The sequence below is a fragment of the Sapajus apella genome, unplaced genomic scaffold (assembly GCF_009761245.1).
Source record: "Sapajus apella isolate SASKATOON/1434 unplaced genomic scaffold, GSC_monkey_1.0 scaffold62, whole genome shotgun sequence".
Classification (NCBI taxonomy): domain Eukaryota; kingdom Metazoa; phylum Chordata; class Mammalia; order Primates; family Cebidae; genus Sapajus; species Sapajus apella.
The window spans coordinates 965,831-987,259 of record NW_022437002.1 but is presented as its reverse complement, the minus strand read 5'-3'; the positions used below and the strand labels follow the sequence as shown (position 1 = coordinate 987,259).

At 50.6% G+C, this 21,429-nt stretch overlaps 1 protein-coding gene across 2 annotated transcripts in view; it reads right to left on the bottom strand.

Annotated features, from left to right (window-relative positions):
• Positions 1–5,133: 5,133 nt before the first annotated feature.
• Positions 5,134–21,429, bottom strand: part of OPRD1 (opioid receptor delta 1) — a 47,429-nt gene continuing 31,133 nt past the window's right edge. The window contains exons 1-3 of one of the 2 annotated variants that reach the window (XM_032246610.1): positions 13,392–13,635; positions 9,932–10,281; positions 5,134–6,440 (exon numbers count right to left, since the gene is read on the bottom strand). In XM_032246610.1, the coding sequence (XP_032102501.1) occupies positions 5,899–6,440; positions 9,932–10,281; positions 13,392–13,393 (894 nt within the window). In that variant the 5' untranslated portion in view covers positions 13,394–13,635 and the 3' untranslated portion in view covers positions 5,134–5,898. Of the gene's footprint in view, positions 6,441–9,931; positions 10,282–13,391; positions 13,636–21,429 lie in introns of those variants that run through there. The other variant, XM_032246609.1, reaches the window with a different exon arrangement.

The following is a 21,429-nucleotide window of genomic DNA, read 5'->3' as shown; positions in this document are numbered from 1 at the left end:
GAGGCCCAGGATCTGGGTGCCAGGGATGGGGGGTGGTCACTTCCTAGGGACTTTGGGGCCTCTGGGGCCAGCTCCAGTCTGGATCTGCAGCAGAAGCTAGGAGTAGCTGGTGGCCAGTAGCCATGCCCTAGGCGAGGGATCTGCCGCTGATACAGAGAGGACTGGCCTTTGGACAGAGGCCCGGCAGGTGCCCAGGCTGGACTGTCATTCCTCCAAGTCCTCTCAGGATGCTAGTGGACCATCTCCAACTTGACAAGCATTTCTAATTCCAAGCCTAGCAAGCCTCCTTAGAGCAGAGAATAATCCTGTATCCAGGGCCCACTAGGTGCCAGTCACTTTGGTGGCACTTTGTTCACCACCAAAGTGACTTTCAGAGGGGGCTCATGGAGGCGAAGTGACTTGCCTAAGGTCACGCTGCTAGCACGTGGCCAAGAATTTAGCAAAACCAGGACTCTTATTGAGACTGACAGTCATATTAGAGATGGATCAATTCCCTCATCTCAACTCTAGAAGGAAACAGAAGCTAAGAGAGGGCAAATCCCTTGTCTGTCACACAGCCAGTTAGCTTGAGAGCTGGGATTTGATCCAGGCTTGGGGGTTGCCTGGGCCATGTTAAAACCAAATTGGAGGGTTCCCATCACCCTCAGCCCTCCCTACTTCCATCCTCTCTGATGACGCTTGACATTATCCGTCACTCCCTCCCCCTGGGAACGCCCTCCTCCTCCAGTTTCCGTGGTAGCACATTCTCCCCATCCTCCTGCTTCTCTGGCAGCTTCTCACTCTCCATGGTGGCTCCTGAGCCAGGAAGCCAGAGGATCCCCAAGCCGGATCTCCAGTCTCTCCTCTCTCTCCATCACTAGCCCTGATAGCTCAGGTACTCTTCCCTTTAGGTCTCTAGCTCTGACCCTGAATGCTGGCTCCACTTTTAAGCAATAACTGCCACTTACCATGTACTTAGGAGTTTACTTATGTGCAGGCCCTATCCCTATACATACATTAAATCCTCACAACCACCCATGAAGGAAGACCACTCTACCGATGAGGAAACTGAGGCTCAGAGAAGGAAAGCCAAGATCTGATTCCAGTCTTAACCACTATTTGTACTGCATCAAGTCAAGGTATGAGGGCTGGGCACAGTGGCTCACACCTGTAAACTCAGTACTTTGGGAGGCCAAGGCAGGAGAATTGCTTTAGGACAGAAGTTCAAGACCAGTCTGGTCAACACAGAGACACTCTGGTCTCTATACAAAAAAAAAAAAAAAAAAAAAAAAAAAAAAAAAAAAGGCTGGATGCAGTGGCTCACACCTATAATCCCAGCACTTTGGGAGGCCGAGGCGGGTGGATCACAAGGTGAGGTCAGAAGTTCAAGACCAGCCTGGCCAACATGGTGAAACCCTGTCTCTAAAAAAAAAAAATTAATGAATTAAAAAAAAAAAAAGCTGGATGTGGTGGCTCACACCTGTAATCCCAGCACTTTGGGAGGCCGAGGTAGGCAGATCACCTGAGGTCAGGAGTTCGAGACCAGCTTGGCCAACATGGTGAAACCCCATCTCTACTAAAAACACAAAAATTAGTTGGGCTGTGGTGTCTCACACCTGTAATACCGGCTACTCAGGAGGCTGGGGCAGGAGAATTACTTGAACCCAGGAGGTGGAGGTTACAGTGAGCCGAGATGGTGCCACTGCACTCCAGCCTGTGCGTCACAGAGAGACCCTGTCTCAAAAATAAAATAAAACAAATGAATAAAAATAAAATTGCTGGGGATGGTGACATACACCATTCAGCCGAGATATTCAGGAGGCTGAGGTGGGAGGATCACTTAAGCTCAGGAGTTTGAGACTGCAGTGAGCTATGATTGCACTGCTGCACTTACACTCCAGGCTGGGTAACAGAGCAAGACCCTGTCTCAAAAAAAAAAAAAAAAAAAAAAGATGAGGATGGAGGTGAAGAAGAGGATATCTGGAACAGCAGGACATTTTGAAATTTTGAAATCAGGGGCAAAAACTTCTCTCCCTCCTCCTGGAGGGAGAGAAATGGAAATTTTGGGGGAAGCAGACCTACTCTGCAGTTTTGAGAACCCTGTGAAGATCTAGAATTATACTGTCAATTTAGAGCTCTAACAGGTACTATGCACAGTACATTCTGAAACGTGAAGATTTGGAGAGCTTCAGGAGGAACAAAAGTTCATAGAAAATTGCCCGTTTCCTTTAGATTTTTCCATTTGGTTTTAGGTCTTCAAAAAACCTCATTCTCAAGATTTAAAAAAAGAAAGAACATAAAAAATGAAAAAAAAACTTCATTCTGGGGTTCCAGCTTCTAAGGCCTTTCTACTTCACTGATGCCTAGAGTTTTTTTTCCTTTTTTTTTTTTTGAGATGGAGTATTGGTCTGTCGCCAGGCTGGAGTGCAGTGGTGTGATCTCGGCTCACTGCAACCTCTGTCTCCTCCCTGGTTCAAGCGATTCCCCTGCCTCAGCCTCCCAAGTAGTTGGGATTACAGGCGCACGCCACCATGCCCAGCTAAGAAGCCTGCAATTAACTGGAAACATAGAGCCTGGAATTCCAGGGACCCAAGTTCTGCCGCTACAAACAGGCTCTGTGCCTCAGGAGCAAGGAGCCGGACCTCTGTCAGCCTCAGCTCTCTTTGTCTACAATGGGCATAACACTACTTCCTTACCAGGCTGTCGGGAGGATCAGGTGGGCTGATGCACACAAGGCACGTGGCAGAGAGCCTGGCACACACAACAGCCCAGTGAAGCCCCGTGCCCCAGCTGCACCCTACTTGTTGGGTTTGCCAAGCATTTAAACATCCTCATGCTTCCACACACGCTGTTTCCTCTCCTTGGTGGCCAACTCCTATTCATCCTTCAGGGCCCCCGACCCTTTTCCACGTCTTACAGAATTGCTACAAACGTGTGTTTTAGTGAACAGCTAGAAAAGGCACTTCCCCGTGACACCCTCCTGGGGCTCCCTGTCACTGCACTCATCACACTGAGGTGCACTCATCTGCTGATGCTTTGTCTCCCAGTGCTGCCTCAGGAGTTTGGAGGGCAGGGCCGAGGGTGACTCATTTCTGAGTCCTGGTGCCCAGAGTGCATGCCGGGCATGAAGTAGATTTCTTTTTTTCTTTTTTTTTTTTTTTTTTAATGATCTGGTCTGTGAATATCAGTACATGAAGTAGATTTCAATAGAAGTTTGCACTACCTTAAATACATGTGGTCCAGACTTGGCCCCTGATGACCCAGCACAGATTTATATATCAGAAGGGGCAAAAAACAGCCAGATCTGTTTACAGCCACAGGAGATGGCAGTGAGTGGGCTTCAAGAGCAGGCCTATCCTGGGAGAGACACAGTTCTTGCAGGGAGAGTAAACAGCCTGGCTCCAATGTCACCTCCTTCAGGAGTCTTCCCCAGTTCCTAGATTGTCCCTTTCTCTGCCATACCCCGAGAGCATTCACAGGAGGAGCCCTGATGAGGAGAAGTGTCTCCTGCCTTGCTGACAACCTCCCACCCTCAGACCCAGGGGTCTCTGTGGTCACAGCGTAGATGGGTTGGAACCCCAGGTCACAGTGGGTTGGCAGGCTGGATCTGAGTGCTGGGTACAGCCCCGCATCTTTCCAGGACCCAGGGGAGCCATTTCCTAAAGGAGGCATATCCCTGGGTCTAGAGCTGCTGGGAGCCTCACCCTGAGAAGGGGGCTGTGCTTTGCCCTCCACAGGCATCCCTTCCTCCTAATGTGCCCAAAGCCCCTCTTGGTGCCGAAGTCCCCAGCCCCCTGCATGCTATTCAGTCCCTGCTGGAGTGACAGCCTCCCAGCTTTTGTTCCAAAGATATGGCTGTCAAAAGGAAAAGAAGTATATTGTTTCTTTTTCTTTTTCTTTTGTTTGAGACAAAGACGTCAATTTCTTTCCATCTGTCCCAAAAAAGGAAGAAAATTAAATTTGTTTTTACAAGGATGTCAGCACAGTGCTTCAATAGGGAGTCAGGGTGCATCACTGAGGCAGTGTCGGTGAGGGAGGGGAGAGCGGTGGGGGGAGAGGAGAGGAGGCACGGGGGAGGTGCAGGGAACAAGGGCAGACACAGATATTCTGGGAAGCAAAGATCCAGGAGTGCCTGAAAAAAACACCGAACCAACGAAGAGAAAAACTTCTACACTAACTCCAGGTGGATGCCACCCTCAGCAGCGTGAAGCAGGCAGCTGGGCTGGGGCAGGTGGAGGGCCCGGGGATACTGGGGGGAAAGGCAGAGGAGAGTGCATGCTGACGCTGGCCTTGCAGTTACAAAACCTTCTGCCCCAGTTCCTTTAAGGTCAGGTCCCCCTGTGGGCAGTTCCAGTTCACTGGAGTCATTGACACCAGACACACGGGCGCAGCCGGATGTTAGGAGAAGGGAAGAAGATTTCATCCAGGTTCTTATCAGGGGCCCAGGACACAGCACCAAGTCCAAACTGATGCTTCTCATACCATATCCACCCCCAGAGTCTCAGGCACCACCTACCATCGTGGTCCTCTGTCCTCAGTATCTGGGCTAGAGAAACTAGGGCTCTGGGGACCCACAAAAAGCATCCACCTTCCACTGGAGGACCTAACCTTGCAGCAGAAGCCCACCTCTCTTCCTCCACCCATCCACAACCACCCCTTAGCAGAGAAAGAGGTCCACTCCAGGTCTGGGTTTTGGAATTGGTTTTGGAAGCCTTCTCCTTCCCAAGCCTCTGGGCCCCCGTTAGTACTCGGGTCTGGGGACCCTATGCCAACCAAGACCTTATCCTGGAGCGGCTGGCTCCCCTCTCTGCTGTCCTGTCCGAGCCCTACTGGGACACTGTGCTGTGGCCACTTCAATTCTAAGGCATTCCTGGCTGCTCCAAGGAAATAGATGTCCGTCAAAGAGTGAAAAGGTACATTGTTTCTCTCTCTTCCTATCTCTTCCTCCCTCAGTCTCTCTTTCTTCTCGCTCTGTCACCCAGGCTGGAGTGCAGTGGCACCATTATAGCTCACTGCAGCTTTGAACTCCTGGGCTCAAGTGATCCTCTCACCTCCAAGGAGCTGGGCCTGCAGGTGCGCACCACCATTGTCTGGCTAATTTTGTATTTTTTGTAGAGACAGGGTCTTCCATGTTGCCCAGACTAGTCTCTAACTTCTGGGCTCATGCCATCCATCTGCCTTGGCCTCCCAAAGTGCTGGGATTACAGGCTTGAGCCACCGCACCTGGTCCCTCAAGTCTTTTCTGTTCTATTTACAAAGGTGTCAAGTTGCACCTGGACCTCCACGAGCCTAGCCCCTTGCTAGAACTGGGGTCTGGGACTGTATCGCGAAGTTGAGGCCACAGGGCCTTTGCACAAGCCACCTATCTGGTGACCATATCTTGAGCTGTAGCCACACCCAACTGTCCTGTCTCTGGGTCACCCCCTCACAGGAGGCCCCTCCCTACTACACAGAGGCCCAGTCTTCCAGCTCAGTTTTCAAGCAGCCGTCCCCGCCACTGCCCCTCCTGGTCCTGGGCCCAGACCCCCAACTCCAAAAGCTGGGCTCCAAGTTAGAAACCGAGGTTGTTTCAAGGTTGAAGCCCCGCTCTCCTGGAGATGCCCTACTTCGAGACTCGGTTCTAGGGCCACAGGTCCCGCTCCTCCCCTGGAGTCACTGGCTCCGCTGCCCCACCTAGAGCCGTGGACGGGGCACCCAGTCCAGAGGCACCACGCCATCGATCTGCCCTCTGCCTCGCCCCAAGCCAGAGGCCCACCCCATGCCCATCTCGCCGCCCAGCCCCGTCTCCGAAGCAGGATCCCCACCCGGCGGTCCCAAGCCTCCGACCTTCTACTGCTCCATTCCAGACAGTGGCCCGTGCCTCCCACTGGGACTCATGTGGCCGCCGGGTCACTAGAGAGGGGCGCGCTGGGGGCCCGATCAGGCGGCGGCGCCACCGCCGGGACCGTCAGACGGGGTGCAGGCGGTGACCCGCTCACGGGCCGTGGCTTCGCGGGCGCGGCTGAAGCTGCTGGGGTCCCGGCGGCCGCAGGGCTTGCGGCAGAGCTGGCGGAAGCAGCGCTTGAAGTTCTCGTCGAGGAAGGCGTAGAGCACGGGGTTGAGGCTGCTGTTGGCGTAGCCCAGCGCGATGCACAGGTGCAGCGCGGCCACCACCAGCGGGTCGCGCCGGTCGATGTCCACCAGCGTCCAGACAATGACGAAGATGTGGATGGGCGCCCAGCACACCACAAAGGCGCCCACCACCACCAGCACCATGCGTGTGATGCGCCGCAGGCTGCGGTCCTTCTCCTTGGAGCCCGACAGCAGGCGCACGCTGCGCAGGCGCAGCAGCATGAGGCCGTAGCACACGGTGATGATGAGGATGGGCACCACGAAGGCGAAGAGGAACACGCAGATCTTGGTCACCGTGTCCCAGTACCAGCTGGGGCTGGGGAACTGCAGCATGCACACCACCGCCCCGTCTGGACCATGGAAACATGGAAAGACAGACGGGGTGAGGGGCCTGTGCGCCTAAGGGGCCCCCGCCAGCTCGCCCACCCTTCCAAGGCTTGGGCAGGTCCCACCAGCCCTCCCAGCCTTTGCTCAAGGGGATTCTTCTGTCTGGAACGTCCTCCCCGGCTTCTGTACTTGGTGAACCCTTGGTCATCCTTACAGACCAGCAGGATGGGCCCTCATCTGGGAGGTCCCCTTTCCACGTTCTCTCCTGGCCCCTTTATCAGCCTTTGTGTCCATGCGTGGCAGTAATGAAATCATTTAGCTCAGCCCACTGAATGCCAGTCATTGCAGTAGCTCAAAACACCCTGACCCATTCCCAAACTAGCTCCACTGGGGACAGGATTGCTAAGACAGACTTAGCATGAGTTAGGAGCAGGACTCAGGCCCTACTCCACAGTGTGAGCAAATTACTAAACCTCTTGAAGCTTCAGTGGAGCGGGGCTAAAGACAGGACCCACATCTCCAGGATTGTTGTGACAAGTAAATAGGCTGAGGCCCCTAAGGCATTTAGCACAGTGGGTTCAAGCTCTTGGTGTACCCACAGGGAAGAGGGGCACATATGTGTGGGAGTGTAGCACTCAGGGATAGGGCCAGCCTCCCCAGAAGGAAGCAGGTCTCTGCTGAATCACAAAAACCTCCTGGCCAGGCGTGGAGCTCATGCCTGTAATCCCAGCACTTTGGGAGGCTGAGGCAGGTAGACTGCTTGAGTCCAGGAGTTGGAGACCAGCCTAGGCAACATGGCGAAACCCCATCTCTTGAAAAAAAAGGCCGGGCGCGGTGGCTCACGCCTGTAATCCAAGCACTTCGGAGGCCAAGGCAGGCGGATCACCTGAGGTCAGGAGTTCAAGACCAGCCTGACCAAAATGGGGAAACCCCGTTTTAAAAAAAAAAAAAAAAAAAAAAGGTAGCTGGGTGTGGTGGTGCGTGTCTGTAGTCCCATCTACTTGGGGGGCTGACGTTGAGGCTACTGTGAGCTGGAATAGTGCCACTGCACTCCAGCCTGGATGACAGAGACTGTGTCCCATAACAACAACAACAACAACAAAAACTTCCTGCCGGGCACGGTGGCTCAAGCCTGTAATCCCAGCACTTTGGGAGGCTGAGGTGGGTGGATCACGAGGTCAAGAGATCGAGACCATCCTGGTCAACATGGTGAAACCCTGTCTCTACTAAAAATATAAAAAATTAGCTAGGCATGGTGGCGCGTGCCTGTAATCCCAGCTACTCAGGAGGCTGAGGCAGGAGAATTGCCTGAACCCAGGAGGCGGAGGTTGCGGTGAGCCGAGATCGCGCCATTGCACTCCAGCCTGGGTAACAAGAGTGAAACTCCGTCTCAAAAAAAAAAAAAAAAAAAGATCCTTCCTTCTGGGAGGAAAACAGATTTCAGCTTAACTGCAAGGACTTCCTTCTTGAGATAGGAAGGGCAGCCAAGATAGAACGAGCTCCCCGTTCCCGGAGTGTTGGGCTGGGCTTGGGCTGGATGAATACCTGGGGGGTGCTGTGGGATTCTGATACAGCCTCAAGGCTGGCCCAGGGGACTCCTAGGATCTCTTGGAATGCAAGGATGTAAGAAGCCACACAATGGACTGGAGCCTAAGAGGTGAGAAGGGTTGGGATCCACAGACATAGGGGGTCCACAGGACATGAGGCTGGCAGGACCCCTAGAAATGACTGAGTCCAAGACCTTCACTGTGTAGAAGTCAGAACCAGAACAGCATTTGTTTAAGGTCACACAGCAAGTGGCCCACAGGTCCAATAAGTGCTGATGGCCCACACTGGGGAAGTGTGTGTGAGGGATTGTGCAGTGAGGAGGCCCATCTGGTCCAGCCCCAGCAGGGATGCAGTTAATGGCCCATAAACTGAAGGCTGACAGTGAGGACTGGGGCTCTGCTGCTGAGTCAAAACCAATGGCTCGTAGGCTTAGAAGGGCACCAGAGGTTCTGCCCTCGTGAGGGTCAAGGGTAACCAAGAAGCTTGTTCTCTTTCACCCACAGCATGGGCCCTCTGCAAACTTCCACCCAAGGGGTTAGGAGGAACAGACCTGGGGTCAGGAACCCTAGGCTGCAGGCCAAATTCCACAAAATGCCTGGCTGTGTGACCCTAAGTAAACCATCTGACCTCTCTGATTCTCTTTTCTTACAGTGACATGGAGGTGCGAGTCCCTGCCTTGTCCATCTCACAGGCTTAATCATTTAACAGCTGCTATTCATTGGGCGTTGGTGATGAGCCAGGACTTGTCCTAAGTATTCTATACATATTATCTCTTTTAACCTTCTCAACATCCCATAATATTCTGTGGCTCAGAGAGGCTAATTAGTTACTGTGTCTGTGGTGCCCTTCTAAACAGTATTTCTCACTTCATTGCATTAAGGTGGGGCCATGTGACTAGCTGTCACTATTTTGAGAAAAGTCTTGCTTTGTTGCCCAGGCTGGAGTGCAGTGGCACGATCTTGGCTCACTGCAACCTCTGCCTCCCAGGTTCAAGTGATTCTCCTGCCTTAGCCTCCCGAGTAGCTGAGACTATAGGCACGTGTCACCACGGCCAGCTAATTTTTGTATTTTTAGTAGAAATAGGGCCATATTGGCCAGGCTGGTCTGGAAATCTTGACCTCAAGTGATCCACTGGCCTTGGCCTCTCAAAGTGCTGGGGTTACAGGCGTGAGCCACCGCACCCCGCCAACATTTCAAGTGGCTGTGCGTTCTCCCTGCTCCCTCTCCATATTCATCTGTGGGCCAGAGGCCAGCAGTAGAAGATTCAGAAACCATCATCAGGAGCCTGGGTCCCTGAATGACTGTGCCTCTCCCACTCAAACAGGCTCGTGATGGGAGTGAGAGAGAAACCTCCACTGTGTTAAGCCCCTGAGCTTTGGACAACGTCATAGCAGCTCCCCTAATGCAGGCAGTTACTATGATAATTACCATTTTAGCTCCTATTTGTCATTCCCTGTGAGCCATTCTCTAGGCCTTGCTTTGGTCATCCAGGCCAATGGTTTTCAAATTGGGATGGAGTCTAAAATGAGACCGCAGATCTTGTGGCCTCCACGGCTCACTGGTCAGTGACACCCTCACCTCATTGGATATCTATCCATATCTCTATAGATCATTCATCCACACACCCCTGGCCAGCCACCTACAAGTACATAACCAGCCACCCATAATCCCCTTCATAAATTAATACATTCCCATTGGCCAGCAACCCGTATGACCGCTGATCACATTCACCCTCACAATAGTCAACCATTCTCATGCCTCACTGGCCAGCCATTCCTATTCCCATTGGCTGACCTTCTACACTTCCACTGGCCAACCACCACATCATCACTGATCTCGATCAGAAAGCAATCTCTGCTGGTGAACCACTTACACTCACCCTGGTAAGTGCCCTGCAAGCCCACAAAGGCCCATGTGCTGCCTCCTGCGGCCAGTGGCTTGTGCCACAGCGTACTCGCTCACTCACCCCGGGGACGCGTCACCGCCATGACCATGATGGGCACGCCAACACCTGAGGCCAGGACCCAGATGCAGATGTTGATGAGCTTGGCCTTGGCAGGTGTGCGGAAGTCCAGGGCCTTGACAGGGTGGCAGACAGCAATGTAGCGGTCGACACTCATCATGGTGAGCGTGAAGATGCTGGTGAACATATTGTAGTAGTCAATGGAGAGCACAGCCTTGCAGAGCAGCTGGCCGAAGGGCCACGTCTCCATCAGGTACTTGGCACTCTGGAAGGGCAGCGTGCTGGTGGCCAGTGCATCGGCCAAGGCCAGGTTGAAGATGTAGATGTTGGTGGCTGTCTTCATCTTAGTGTACCTTAGAGGGAAATGCATGTGTAATTGATCCCATTTCACAGATTTCAGTTTCCCAGCACTTTTGGAGGCCAAGGCAGGTAGATCACCTGAGGTCAAGAGTTCGAGACCAGTCTGACTAACATGGTGAAACCCTGTCTCTACTAAAAATACAAAAATTAGTTGGGTGTGGTGGCAGGCACCTGTAATCCCAACTGGTGATTAGGGAGGCTGAGGCAGGAGAACTGCTTGAACCTGGGAGGCAAAGGTTGTAGTAAGCCTAGATCACACCATTGCACTCCAGCCTGGGCAACAGGAGCAAAACTCCGTCTCAAAAAAAAAAAAAAAGGTCGGGGGCAGAGGGGCAGAGGTGGGACTAGAACCCTGAACTCTCTGATTCGGCATCACTCCTTTCACTACAACAGGAGCAGAAAGATTTCTCTGGTTATGAATAACTTTGGCAGAAGGTGTTTTAAGAAAAATCCTAGGCCAGGCGCAGTGGCTCAGGCCTGTAATCCCAGCACTTTGGGAGGTGAAGGCAGGTGGATCGCTGGAGCCCAGGAGTTCAAAACCACCCCGGGCAACACAGTGAAACCCCATTTCTACAATAAAAAAAATACAGAAATTAGTGAGGCATAGTAGTACATGCTTATAATCCTGGGACACTGAGGTGGGAGGGTCGCTTGAGCCCAGGGTGAGGTAAGCTGAGATCCTGCCACTGCATTCCAGAGTGGGTGACAGAGCAAGACACTGTCTCAAAAATACATAAGTAAATAAAAGAAAAGAAAAAAAAAGAAAAATCGTTATCTTCCGAGAGGTACTAAGTAATATCTTTAAACATAAAACTGGGCTGCAGAAGAAAGCCGAGCTGGGTTCTAATCCTGCCTCTACTATTTATCATATTAGCTGAGTGACTCCGAGTTAGAAACTTGACCTCTCGAAGGCTCTGCATCCATAACTGTAAAAGAGAGGTGATGTTTGTAGCAACCTCTTAGGATGGCTGTGAACATTTAATAAACTAATACAGCACTTGGCTGCAAGCCTGGTGCATGGATGGAGAGCACTCCAGACATGATTGCTGTTATTTCTCTTCATAGATGAAGAATGGAGGGGGCTAGACCAGAGTGACTTGATTCTCTAGCTTCTGCCGCTGACCTGGCCTTTGGAGAATATGCTTGCTGAGGAAGGGACACTGCCTAGCAGATTGGCTGCGGCATCAGGCCCCGGTGTCCTCTGAGGTAGACCAGAGTTCTCAGCCTTTCCCGTGGCCCCACCCAGGCCTCCCCATCCCCATGCAACTGGACTCACTTCTCTGCAAAAGCCACAGTGCATCCCTCTTCCCATCCACAGTGGTGTGGGGAAGGGGAGCAGGTGACAGTGTCACACATCCAACCCAGGGCATGAGTCCCAGCCGGATGTCTGCAGCCAAACTCAGCAACCAGCCCTCCCAGCTTCCCTCCATGCCCTCTGCCTGGCACAACTATCTTGTTTGGCCAACATTTACAGCCATGGCCCTTTCTCCACCAGGGCCTGGGCAAGGCACCAGGTAGCCCCAAGGAGAGGCTGCATACGCTGAGCCAGACCTCCCCAAATACAGCGTCACCACCACAGCAACACATGGGCACCCTGAGGCAGGGCTATGTGACACTGCTCTTATGCTTCTGGAGCAATCTGAGGTGCCCAGAGGAGGGTTACCTGAGTGACTCCTCAAATTCCAGAGCAGGAGGAGAGATGCATTGAGGGGAAAAGTAACTTTATTAAAGCATGGCCCAAGGGCTCCCTTCAGAATTACCGGAAGAGCCTGGAAGAAATGCAGAGCCCTGAACTGCACCTCAGATCTGATCAGTCTTCATTTCTGGAACTGATACCTGGGAATCTTCATCTTTAACAAGCACTTCCTCACCCCCAAGTAATTCTTATGAATTCTAAAGTCTGAGAATTACTATGTAGCCTAAAGCCTACCTCTGAGAGAGACAAGGAGATTGAAGCCCAGAGAGGCGATATGACTCACCCAAGGTCACACAGCAACAGTGGCAGAGCTAAGGCGAGAACTGAGACCTCCTGACTCCCCGTGCTCTCTTTCCTCTTCCCCAAGGCTGGTCCCATACTCCGTGCCTCCATTTCCTTTAGAATCTCTCTGATCCCATGCCCAGCCCTGGACGCCTAGGATGAGGCACTCAGTGTTTTCGAATGATAGAACAAACTTGCATCAGCTAAGGCTGCTCCTGCATGAAGTGACTGGTATTTTTGGTTAGAAAGAAACTGATGCACTCATTGTCCTCCAGGGCAGCATCTGTCCTGCACCCTCCCAAACAGCTGTCATTTGCTCTGGGGCTGGAGAAGGAAAAGTTTTGCTCGGAGACAGCAGAATTGCAAGTCTCAGGAAGTGTCTTCAGTGGGATGCGGGATCACAGCTGTGTGAGAGGCGGTCTCAACCCCACAGCTGACTCGTCTAATTTCTCTGCTCTTACGCAGAACAATTAGAGGCTGTTCTTTGCCTGCTATTTTGATTTGTGAAGGATCCTTCCATTCCCAGAGGGGGCTGGGATGCTGGGAAGTGGGTGATGAAGCTGCTGTAGTTGGTCCAAGTGGGCTGAGTGGCCCAGGGCTGACTGCCTGCCAGGTGCCCCCCCCAACCCTGCTCCTCTCCCCTGGCCACCCTCTCTCCCCTCCCTCACAGACATGCCCTGTCCTTCTGGCCACCTTAGACTCCCTTCTCCAGCCCCAAGACAAATCATGGCGCTCCCCTGCTCCCAATCCCCCAGCGACTTCCCAAAGTTCCCTCTGTTCCGCAAGCTGCCCTGACAACCTTTGGGATCTCAGCTGCCAGCACCTTCCCCTCGACCGATGTGCCTCTGCCACACACTGGCCTCTTTACTGTTTCCTGGACAAGCCCACTCCCACCTCCCCACTTTGGGGCCTCTGGACTTGCTCTTGCCTCTGCCTGGAACCCTCATCCCCCCATATTTTGCATGACTTACTCCATCACTTAATGCAGGACTTAATTCAAATATCACCTCCTCAGAGAGGCCCTCCCAGACCAGTCTATCTAAAGTACCATCCTCCCCACCAACTCTCTCTAGCGCATTCAACAGCTTCATTTTTCATTACAGCACAGACCACCCCCTGACTTACATTCATCTTTTTTGCCCTCGTGGCTTTCTCGCCCATGTTAGATCCCTGAAGGCAGAAGACTGTCCGTTTTGTTCCCTGCTGTATCCTTGGGCCTACCAGCAGTGCCCAGCAAGGAATCAGGCTCTCAAGAGACACGCGCGATGTGGATGTCTTAGTCCCACCTCACCAGCTCATGCGGGGACACTGCAGCAGCCTCCCTCCCCCACAATTCATCACCCATATAAGTTGGAGGCTCACTCTAAAAGGCAGATTTGGCCAGGCATGGTGGCTCACGTCTGTAATCCTAACACTGTGGGAGGCTGAGGTGGGAGGACTGCTTGAGCCCAGGAGTTTGAGACCAGCCTGGGCAATACAGCAAGACACTGTCTCATTAAAAAAAAAAAAAAGAAAGAAAGAAAGAAAAAAAAGAAGAAGAAAGAAAAAAAAGAAAAGAAAAAAATTGGCTGGGCACAGTGGCTCATGTCTGTAATCCCAGCACTTTTGGAGGCCGAGGCGGGCAGATCATGAGGTCAGGAGTTCAGGACCAGCCTGGCCAACATGATGAAACCCCATCTCTACTAAAAATACAGAAATTAGCTGGGCATGGTGGCACGCACCTGTAATCCCAGCTACTCGGGAGGCTGAGGCAGGAGAATCACTTGAACCCAGGAGGCAGAGGCTGCAGGAGACAGTGCCACTGCACTCCAGCCTGGGCAACAGAGTGAAACCCTATCTCAAACAAAAAAGAAAAGAAAATTTTTTTTCTGCCAATGTAACACAATTACAAAGCATAAAAAGTCATGCAGGACAATACTGAGAACAGCTGCCCCTCTACCCATCCTGGCTCACTTACTCCTCTGTCCTGCTCCCCAGAGCCAACCACTTTGAATGTCTTTAGCTATTCTTATAGTGCTTATCTCCACAATTCTAAAGAATATGCTTAAGTGGCTATTTCTTGATTCATCCATTTTAGACAGTGTCTGTTGAAGCGTGGGCTTGGTTAAGCAAGGCTGTGCCTAAACACCACATCCCAGTGCTTTAACAAAGGAAAGGGTTACCTCTCACAGAGTCCATTCAGTGCTTCCAGGACAAGTAAATTCCAGGGGGCAGTTCCAGGCTGCTTCACTCCTGTGGCCCCACTATCTTAACCCAAGGCCCCCTTGATCACCAGAGAAGAAGAAGAGGCAGCTGCAGGGTGGTCTAAGCTTTAGTCTGGTGGTGACGCCTCACTTCCACCTGAAGCTGACTGGCCAAAAGTCATCATGTGGCCATGCCCAGCCACAAGGGGTTGAGAAATAGCCTACGTGACCCAAAGCAGGGAGAAGCAGATATTAGTGAGCACTAGTCATGTTCCCCACAACTCCCTATTACAGTAGATGAGGGCTAACTCATCACATCACCCAACTGTTCTCTCCATCCTCCCAACATAGTTATTTGTTTGTTTCTAAGAGACAGGGTCTCGGCTGGGCATGGTGGCTCATGCCTGTAATCCCAGCACTTTAGGAGACCAAGGTGGGTGGATCACCTGAGGTCAGAAGTTCAAGGCCAGCCTGGCCAACATGGTGAAACCCTGTCTCTACTACAAATACATAAATTAGCGGGGCATGCTTGTGGGCATCTGTATTCCCAGCTACTTGGGAGGCTGAGGCAGGAGAATTGCTTGAACCCAGGGAGGCAGAGGTTGCTGTGAGCCAAGATAGTGCCACTGCACTCCAGCCTGGGCAATAAGAGTGAAACTCTGACTCAAAAAAAAAAAAAGAAAAAAAAGAAAAGAAAGAAAGAAAATCCTAAGAGACAGGGTTTGCTATGTTGCCCAGGCTGGAGTGCAGTGGCTATGCACAGGTGCAACCATAGTGCACTACAGCCTCCATCTCCTGGGCTCAAACAGTTCTCTGGCCTCAGCCTCCTGAGTAGCTGAGATTACAGGTGTGCACCATCATGTCTGGCTCCAATGTAGTTTTATCACCATTTTCCACTAACTCAGTATTAAGGGTTTACATTCTTATGACTTTGTAGATATTGTCCACTGCTAAGCCAAAAAGCATACTATAATTACATTTTTTAGTACAGACATTTAATTTTCCCCGAGGGAATAATTGCACCAATTTTTTCCACTTTCTTAATTCTGTGCGCATATTGCTAAATCACCTCAAACACTCCGAAAGACCTATAAGATGCCTCTTCCAGGGGATCACATCATCTACCAGTTCTTTTTGTTTTCCTAGTGAGCTATGTCCTGGACCTTTCCGCCCCACTTTCCATCTGCACTGTTTGCCTTCTGGGTCAGCTGCACACCTGTCCTCCTCGGCTAGAGCACCTGTTTCCTGGCTTGCAAGTCTTCCTCTGTCTTGATCTATGCCCTCATTTTGGTGGAAGACATCCTCTAATGACTTCCTGAGAAAGGGTACATATGAGGTAGAATTTTTACACCCTTGCTTATCTGAAAATGTCTTTTTTTTTTTTTTTTTTTTTAGACGGAGTGTCGCTCTTTCACCAGGCTGGAGTGCAGCGGCACGATCTCGGCTCACTGCAGCCTTCAACTCCCTGGTTCAAGCAATTCTCCTGCCTCAGTCTCCCAAGTAGCTGGGATTACAGGCATGTGCCACCATGCCCGGCTAATTTTTGTATTTTTAGTAGAGATGGGGTTTCACCACATTGGCCAGGATGGTCTCAATCTCTCGGCCATGCTGGGATTGCCGGTGTGAGCCACCACCGCCCAGTCAAATGTCTTTATTCTATCCTAACTTCTGATTTCTTTGACTGTATATGAAATGGTAGGTTGGAAGGCGTTTTCCATGAGAATTTTGAAGGCATGACTCCCTCATCTTCCAGCCTCCAGTGTTGCTACTGAAACATCTAACATCATTCTGATTCTTGATGTTTTGTATGTGATCTGTCCTCTCTACCTGCAAAACTTGTAGGTTCCTCTCTTTATCCCTGGCAGTCTGGCACTTTGTGACAGTGTGCTTTCAGAGGATTTTTAAGTGAAGCACTAAATAATTGGCAGCTCTGTGTCTGTATGTGTGTGTGGGGGGGGTGTGTGTGTATCAGTGTGAGGGCCCTGTCAACTGGTGGGCCTCACTATAGGGGAATTGAGTGATGATCTGGCTTTTACACTGAGGGACATGTAAATGTCAGTTTTTGTAGGTCTCTTCTCTGGCCTTCAGGGCTTCAGAAAAGAATCCTCCCATCTCCCACCTGGGTTGCATACTTCTGGCTGTCAGAATTCTGTTGGCAGAGCTGGAGAAGGGGCCTGGGAGTCCCCCCACCTCCCCACTTAAAAAAATAATAAAAATAGAGATGGTGGGGGGTCTCACTATGTTGCTCAGGCTGGTCTTGAACTCCTGGGCTCAAGTGATCCTCCCACTTCGGCCTCCCAAAGTGCTGGGATTATAGGCATGAGCCACCACTCCTGGCCAAGCCTGTTTGCATTTCCTGCAAGGAAGAAAGGTACTTGTTACCTTCCTTCCTCCCCACCTCTCATAGTGAAAAAGTCAAGAACATGAACATCTTATAAACTGGCGTTTGCTCACTCATCCAACAGGTATTAAGTGGATACTCGATCCACGCCAGGCACTGAATAAGGGATCTAGGTGTAATGACGACAGTCTGGCCTCTTGAAATCTATGACCTTAGGGAGGAGGGCAGACATTGAACGAACTGCTTCATTAATTAATGAACAGTTACCTGCTATTACCAAGATGCCGTGAAGGATAAGAACAGGGTATATTGATGGACACTACCTAGTGGAAGTGACAGGCTGGGGAGTGTGGAGGGACCCTGGCTTAGATGAGAAGGTCAACAATGGCTTTTCCGAGGAGGTGTGCTATGAACTGAATTCAGTTCCCCCAAATTCATATACTGAAACCCTAACCCCCAATATGATGATATTGGGGTTCCTCTTGCTGCCAATTTTTTTTTCAAATAACTGTTTTGTTGTTGTTGTTGTTTTCTTTATGCTGCAGTTTACATATGAGAGCCCCAAGCCCACACAACACTTGACTTTCTGGTTTTATTTATTTATTTTTATTTACTTCTGAGACAGGTTCTCCTCCTATTGCCCATGCTGGAGTGCAGTGGCGCGACCATAGCTCACTGTAGCTTTGGCCTTCTGGGCTCCGGTGATCCTACCTCAGCTTCCCAAGTAGCTGGGACTACAGGTGCACACCACCACACCAGGTTAATATTTTGAATTTTTTGTAGAGACTGGGTTTCACCATGTTGCCCAGGGTGAAACTCCTGGGCTCAAGTCCGCCCACCTCAGTCTCCCAAAGTGCTGGGATCACAGGCCTGAGCCACTGCGCCAGCCTTCGTATTCCTTCAGTGTCCACGTCCACAGAGACTGCTTCTCCCAATCACATGTGCCATTTGATTCTCAACTGGTACATGCAGAACCTCAAAGAACCTGGCTCTCCAGCACTCGCACCTGGGCCCTTCCGCTTAAGTGCACTCACGTCTATTTGGGCTGGACCTCTGCCCCGGTCTCATCACCGCTGAGGTGTCCTCAGGTCAGAAATGCAAACAGGCTTGGCTAAGACGCAGCGGCTCACACCTGTAATCCCAGCACTTTGGGAGGCTGAGGTAGACAGATCAGCTGAGGTCAGGAGTTGAGACCAGCCTGACCAACATGAAGAAATCCCGTCTCTACTCAAAATACAAAAATTAGCCAGGCGTGGTGGTGGGTGCCTGTAAGCCCAGCTACTCAGGAAGCTGAGGCAGGAAAATTGCTTGTACCCAGGAGGCAGAGGTGGCAGTGAGCTGAGACTGTGCCACTGCACTCCAGCCTGGGCAACAAGAGTAAAACTTCAAAGAAGGAAGGAAGGGAGGAAGGGAGGAAAGGAGGAAGGGAGGCCATTTTTATATTTTTAGTAGAGACGGGATTTCACCATGTTGGCCAGGCTAGTCTCAAACCCCTGAGCTCAGGTGATCTGCCCGAGCTTATTCTTATTTTCTCCTGTGTCTCTCTGTCTCTCTCTCTCTCTCTCTGCCGTGTGAGGGCAGTGATGAGGCAGCCATCTACAAGCCAGGAAGGCAGCCCTCACCAGAACCTGACCGTGCTGGCAGCTTGGTCTTGGGCTTCTGTCCTCCTGAACTGAGAATATAAATCTCTGTTGTTGAAGCCACCCAGTCTATATTTTGATCTAAGACACAGTGACGTTTCTGCCAGGTTGGGAAGGATGAGAGTTAGCCATGTAAAGAGAAAGAGGAAGGTTGGTCCAAAGAGAAGGAACAGCATGTACAAAGGCCTAGTGGCAGGAAAGAGCTCGATGAGCCGCAGGACTGGTCAGAAATCACGTGTGACTACAGTACAGAAAGGAGGCAGCAGGAGATGCAGCAGCGGAAATCTGTAGGGGTCAAATCATGGAGGGCCTTAGGGCTAGGCAAGAAGCTTGGCTTTACTCTGAGTGAGACAGGAAGCCATTGAAGACTTTAAACAGAGAAGCGATGTGGTTCATTTATGTGAGTTTCTTAAAAGGTCATGCTGGCCGGGCGAAGTGGCTCACGCCTGTAATCCCAGCACTTTGGGAGGCTAAGGAGGGCGGATCACCTGAGGTCAAGAGTTCAAGACCAGCCTGGCCAACGTGGTTTGGCCTCGATCTCCTGACCTTGTGAGCTGCCCACAGGCAGATTACCTGAGGTCAGGAGTTCAAAACCAGCCTGGCCAACATAGTGAAATCCCATCTCTACTAAAAATACAAAAATTAGCTAGGTGTGATAGCTCGTCCCTGTAACCCAGCTACTCAGGAGGCTGAGGGAAGAGAATCGCTTGAACCCAGGAGGCGGAGATTGCAGTGAGCCGAGATCGCACCACTGCACTCCAGCCTAGCAACAGAGCCAGGCCCTGTCTAAAAAAAAAAAAAAAGATCATGCTGACTACTGTGTGGAGGCTAGATGGAGCACAAGGCAGGAGGAGGCAGGAGACTCAACTTTCTAGAAAGAGAAATTGTTTATGGTTCCATTTCCCAAAACTCTACTATGGTTCTCCAATTTTTTTTTTCTGTTACAAAAGGTTGTGGATATGAAATTTGGCCTTTATCTTATACCATATACAAAAATTAACTCAAAATGGATCAGCCGTAAAAGTCCTAGAAGAGAATATAGGGGAAAAGCTTCATGACACCATATTTTTTTTTCTTTTTTATTCTTTTTTTTTTTTTTAAGACAGGGTTTCACCATATTGGTCAGGCTGGTCTCGAACTCCTGAACTCAGGTGATCCGCCTGCCTCAGCCTCCCAAAGTGCTGGGATTACAGGCGTGAGCCACCGCGCCTGGCAATGACACCAGATTTGGCAATGATTTCTTGTTTTGTTTCTTTGTTTTCCTTTCTTTTTTTTTCTCTCTTTTTTAAGTTTCTTTTAGATTTGGCAATGATCTCTTGGACATGACACCAAAAGCCCAGCCAACAATAACAAATACATTAAGTTGGACTATATCAAATTTTAAAATTTTGGCCATCAAATGACACTATCATCCCAGCATTTTGGGAGGCCAAGGCAGGTGGATCAGTTGAGGTCAGGAGTTTGAGACCAGCCTGTCCAACATGCTGAAACCCCATCTCTATTAAAAAAAATTTTTTTTTAATTAGCTGAGAGTGGTAGTGTGCGCCTATCATCCCAGCTACTCGGGAGACTGAGGCACAAGAATCGCTTGAACCTGGGAGGCGGAGGTTGCAGTGAGCCAAGATCGTGCCATTGCACTCCAGCCTGGGTGACAGAGTGAGACTCTGCCTGCCCCTCCCCCCCAAAAAAAAAACAAATGACACTATCAACAGACTGAAAAGGCCACTCATGGAATGGGAGAAAAGATTTGCAAATCACATATCTGATAAGTGGTTAATATCCAGACTATATAAAGAATTCCTACAACTCAACCAAACACAAATAAGTTAATTAAAAAATGAACAAAGGCCAAGCATGGTAGCTCATGCCTGTAATCCTAGCACTTTGTGAGGCTGACATGGGTAGATCACTTGAGTCTAAGAGTTCGAGACCAGCCTGGCCAACATGGCAAAACCCCCTCTCTACAAAAAATACAAAAATTAGCTGGCCGTGGTGACATGTGGCCTGTAGTCCCAGCTCCTTGGAGGGGAGAGGTGGGAGAATCGCTTGAGCCCTGGAGGTCAAGGCTGCAGTGAGCCATGATTTCACCACCACACTCCAGCCTGGACAACAAAGTAAGACTTTGTCTCAAAAAAAAAAAAAAAAAAGGACTTGAATATTTCTCCAAAAAAGATATACAAATAAGGCCGGGTGCAGTGGCTCAAGCCTGTAATCCCAGCACTTTGGGAGGCCGAGGCGGGTGGATCACGAGGTCAAGAGATCGAGACCATCCTGGTCAACATGGTGAAACCCCGTCTCTACTAAAAATACAAAAAAATTAGCTGGGCATGGTGGTGCGTGCCTGTAATCCCAGCTACTCAGGAGGCTGAGGCAGGAGAATTGCCTGAACCCAGGAGGCGGGGGTTGCGGTGAGCCGAGATCGCGCCATTGCACTCCAGCCTGGGTAACATGAGTGAAACTCCGTCTCAAAAAAAAAAAAAAAGATATACAAATGACCAACAAGGTTATCAAAAGATGCTCGACATCACTATCATTAAGGAAATGCAAATCAAAACCATAACGAGATAGTACTTCATACTATTAAGATAACAACAACAAAACCCAGAAATCAAGTGTTGGCAAGGATCTGAAGAAATGAAGAAACTGAAACTCTTATATACCATTGGTGGAAATGTAGAATGGTGCCGCCCCTATGGAAAACAAAATTGTAATTCCTCAAAAATTTGAAAATAGAATTGCCTTATGATCAATCCAATTCTTCTTCCAGGTAGAAGAATTAAAAGCAGGGTTTTGCTTAAAAAAAAAAAAGGGCTGGGCGTGGTGGCTCACACTTATAATCCCAGCACTTTGGGAGACCGAGGCAGGTGGATCACCTGAGGTCAGGAGTTCAAGACCAGCCTGGGGCCGGGCGCGGTGGCTCAAGCCTGTAATCCCAGCACTTTGGGAGGCCGAGGCGGGTGGATCACGAGGTCAAGAGATCGAGACCATCCTGGTCAACA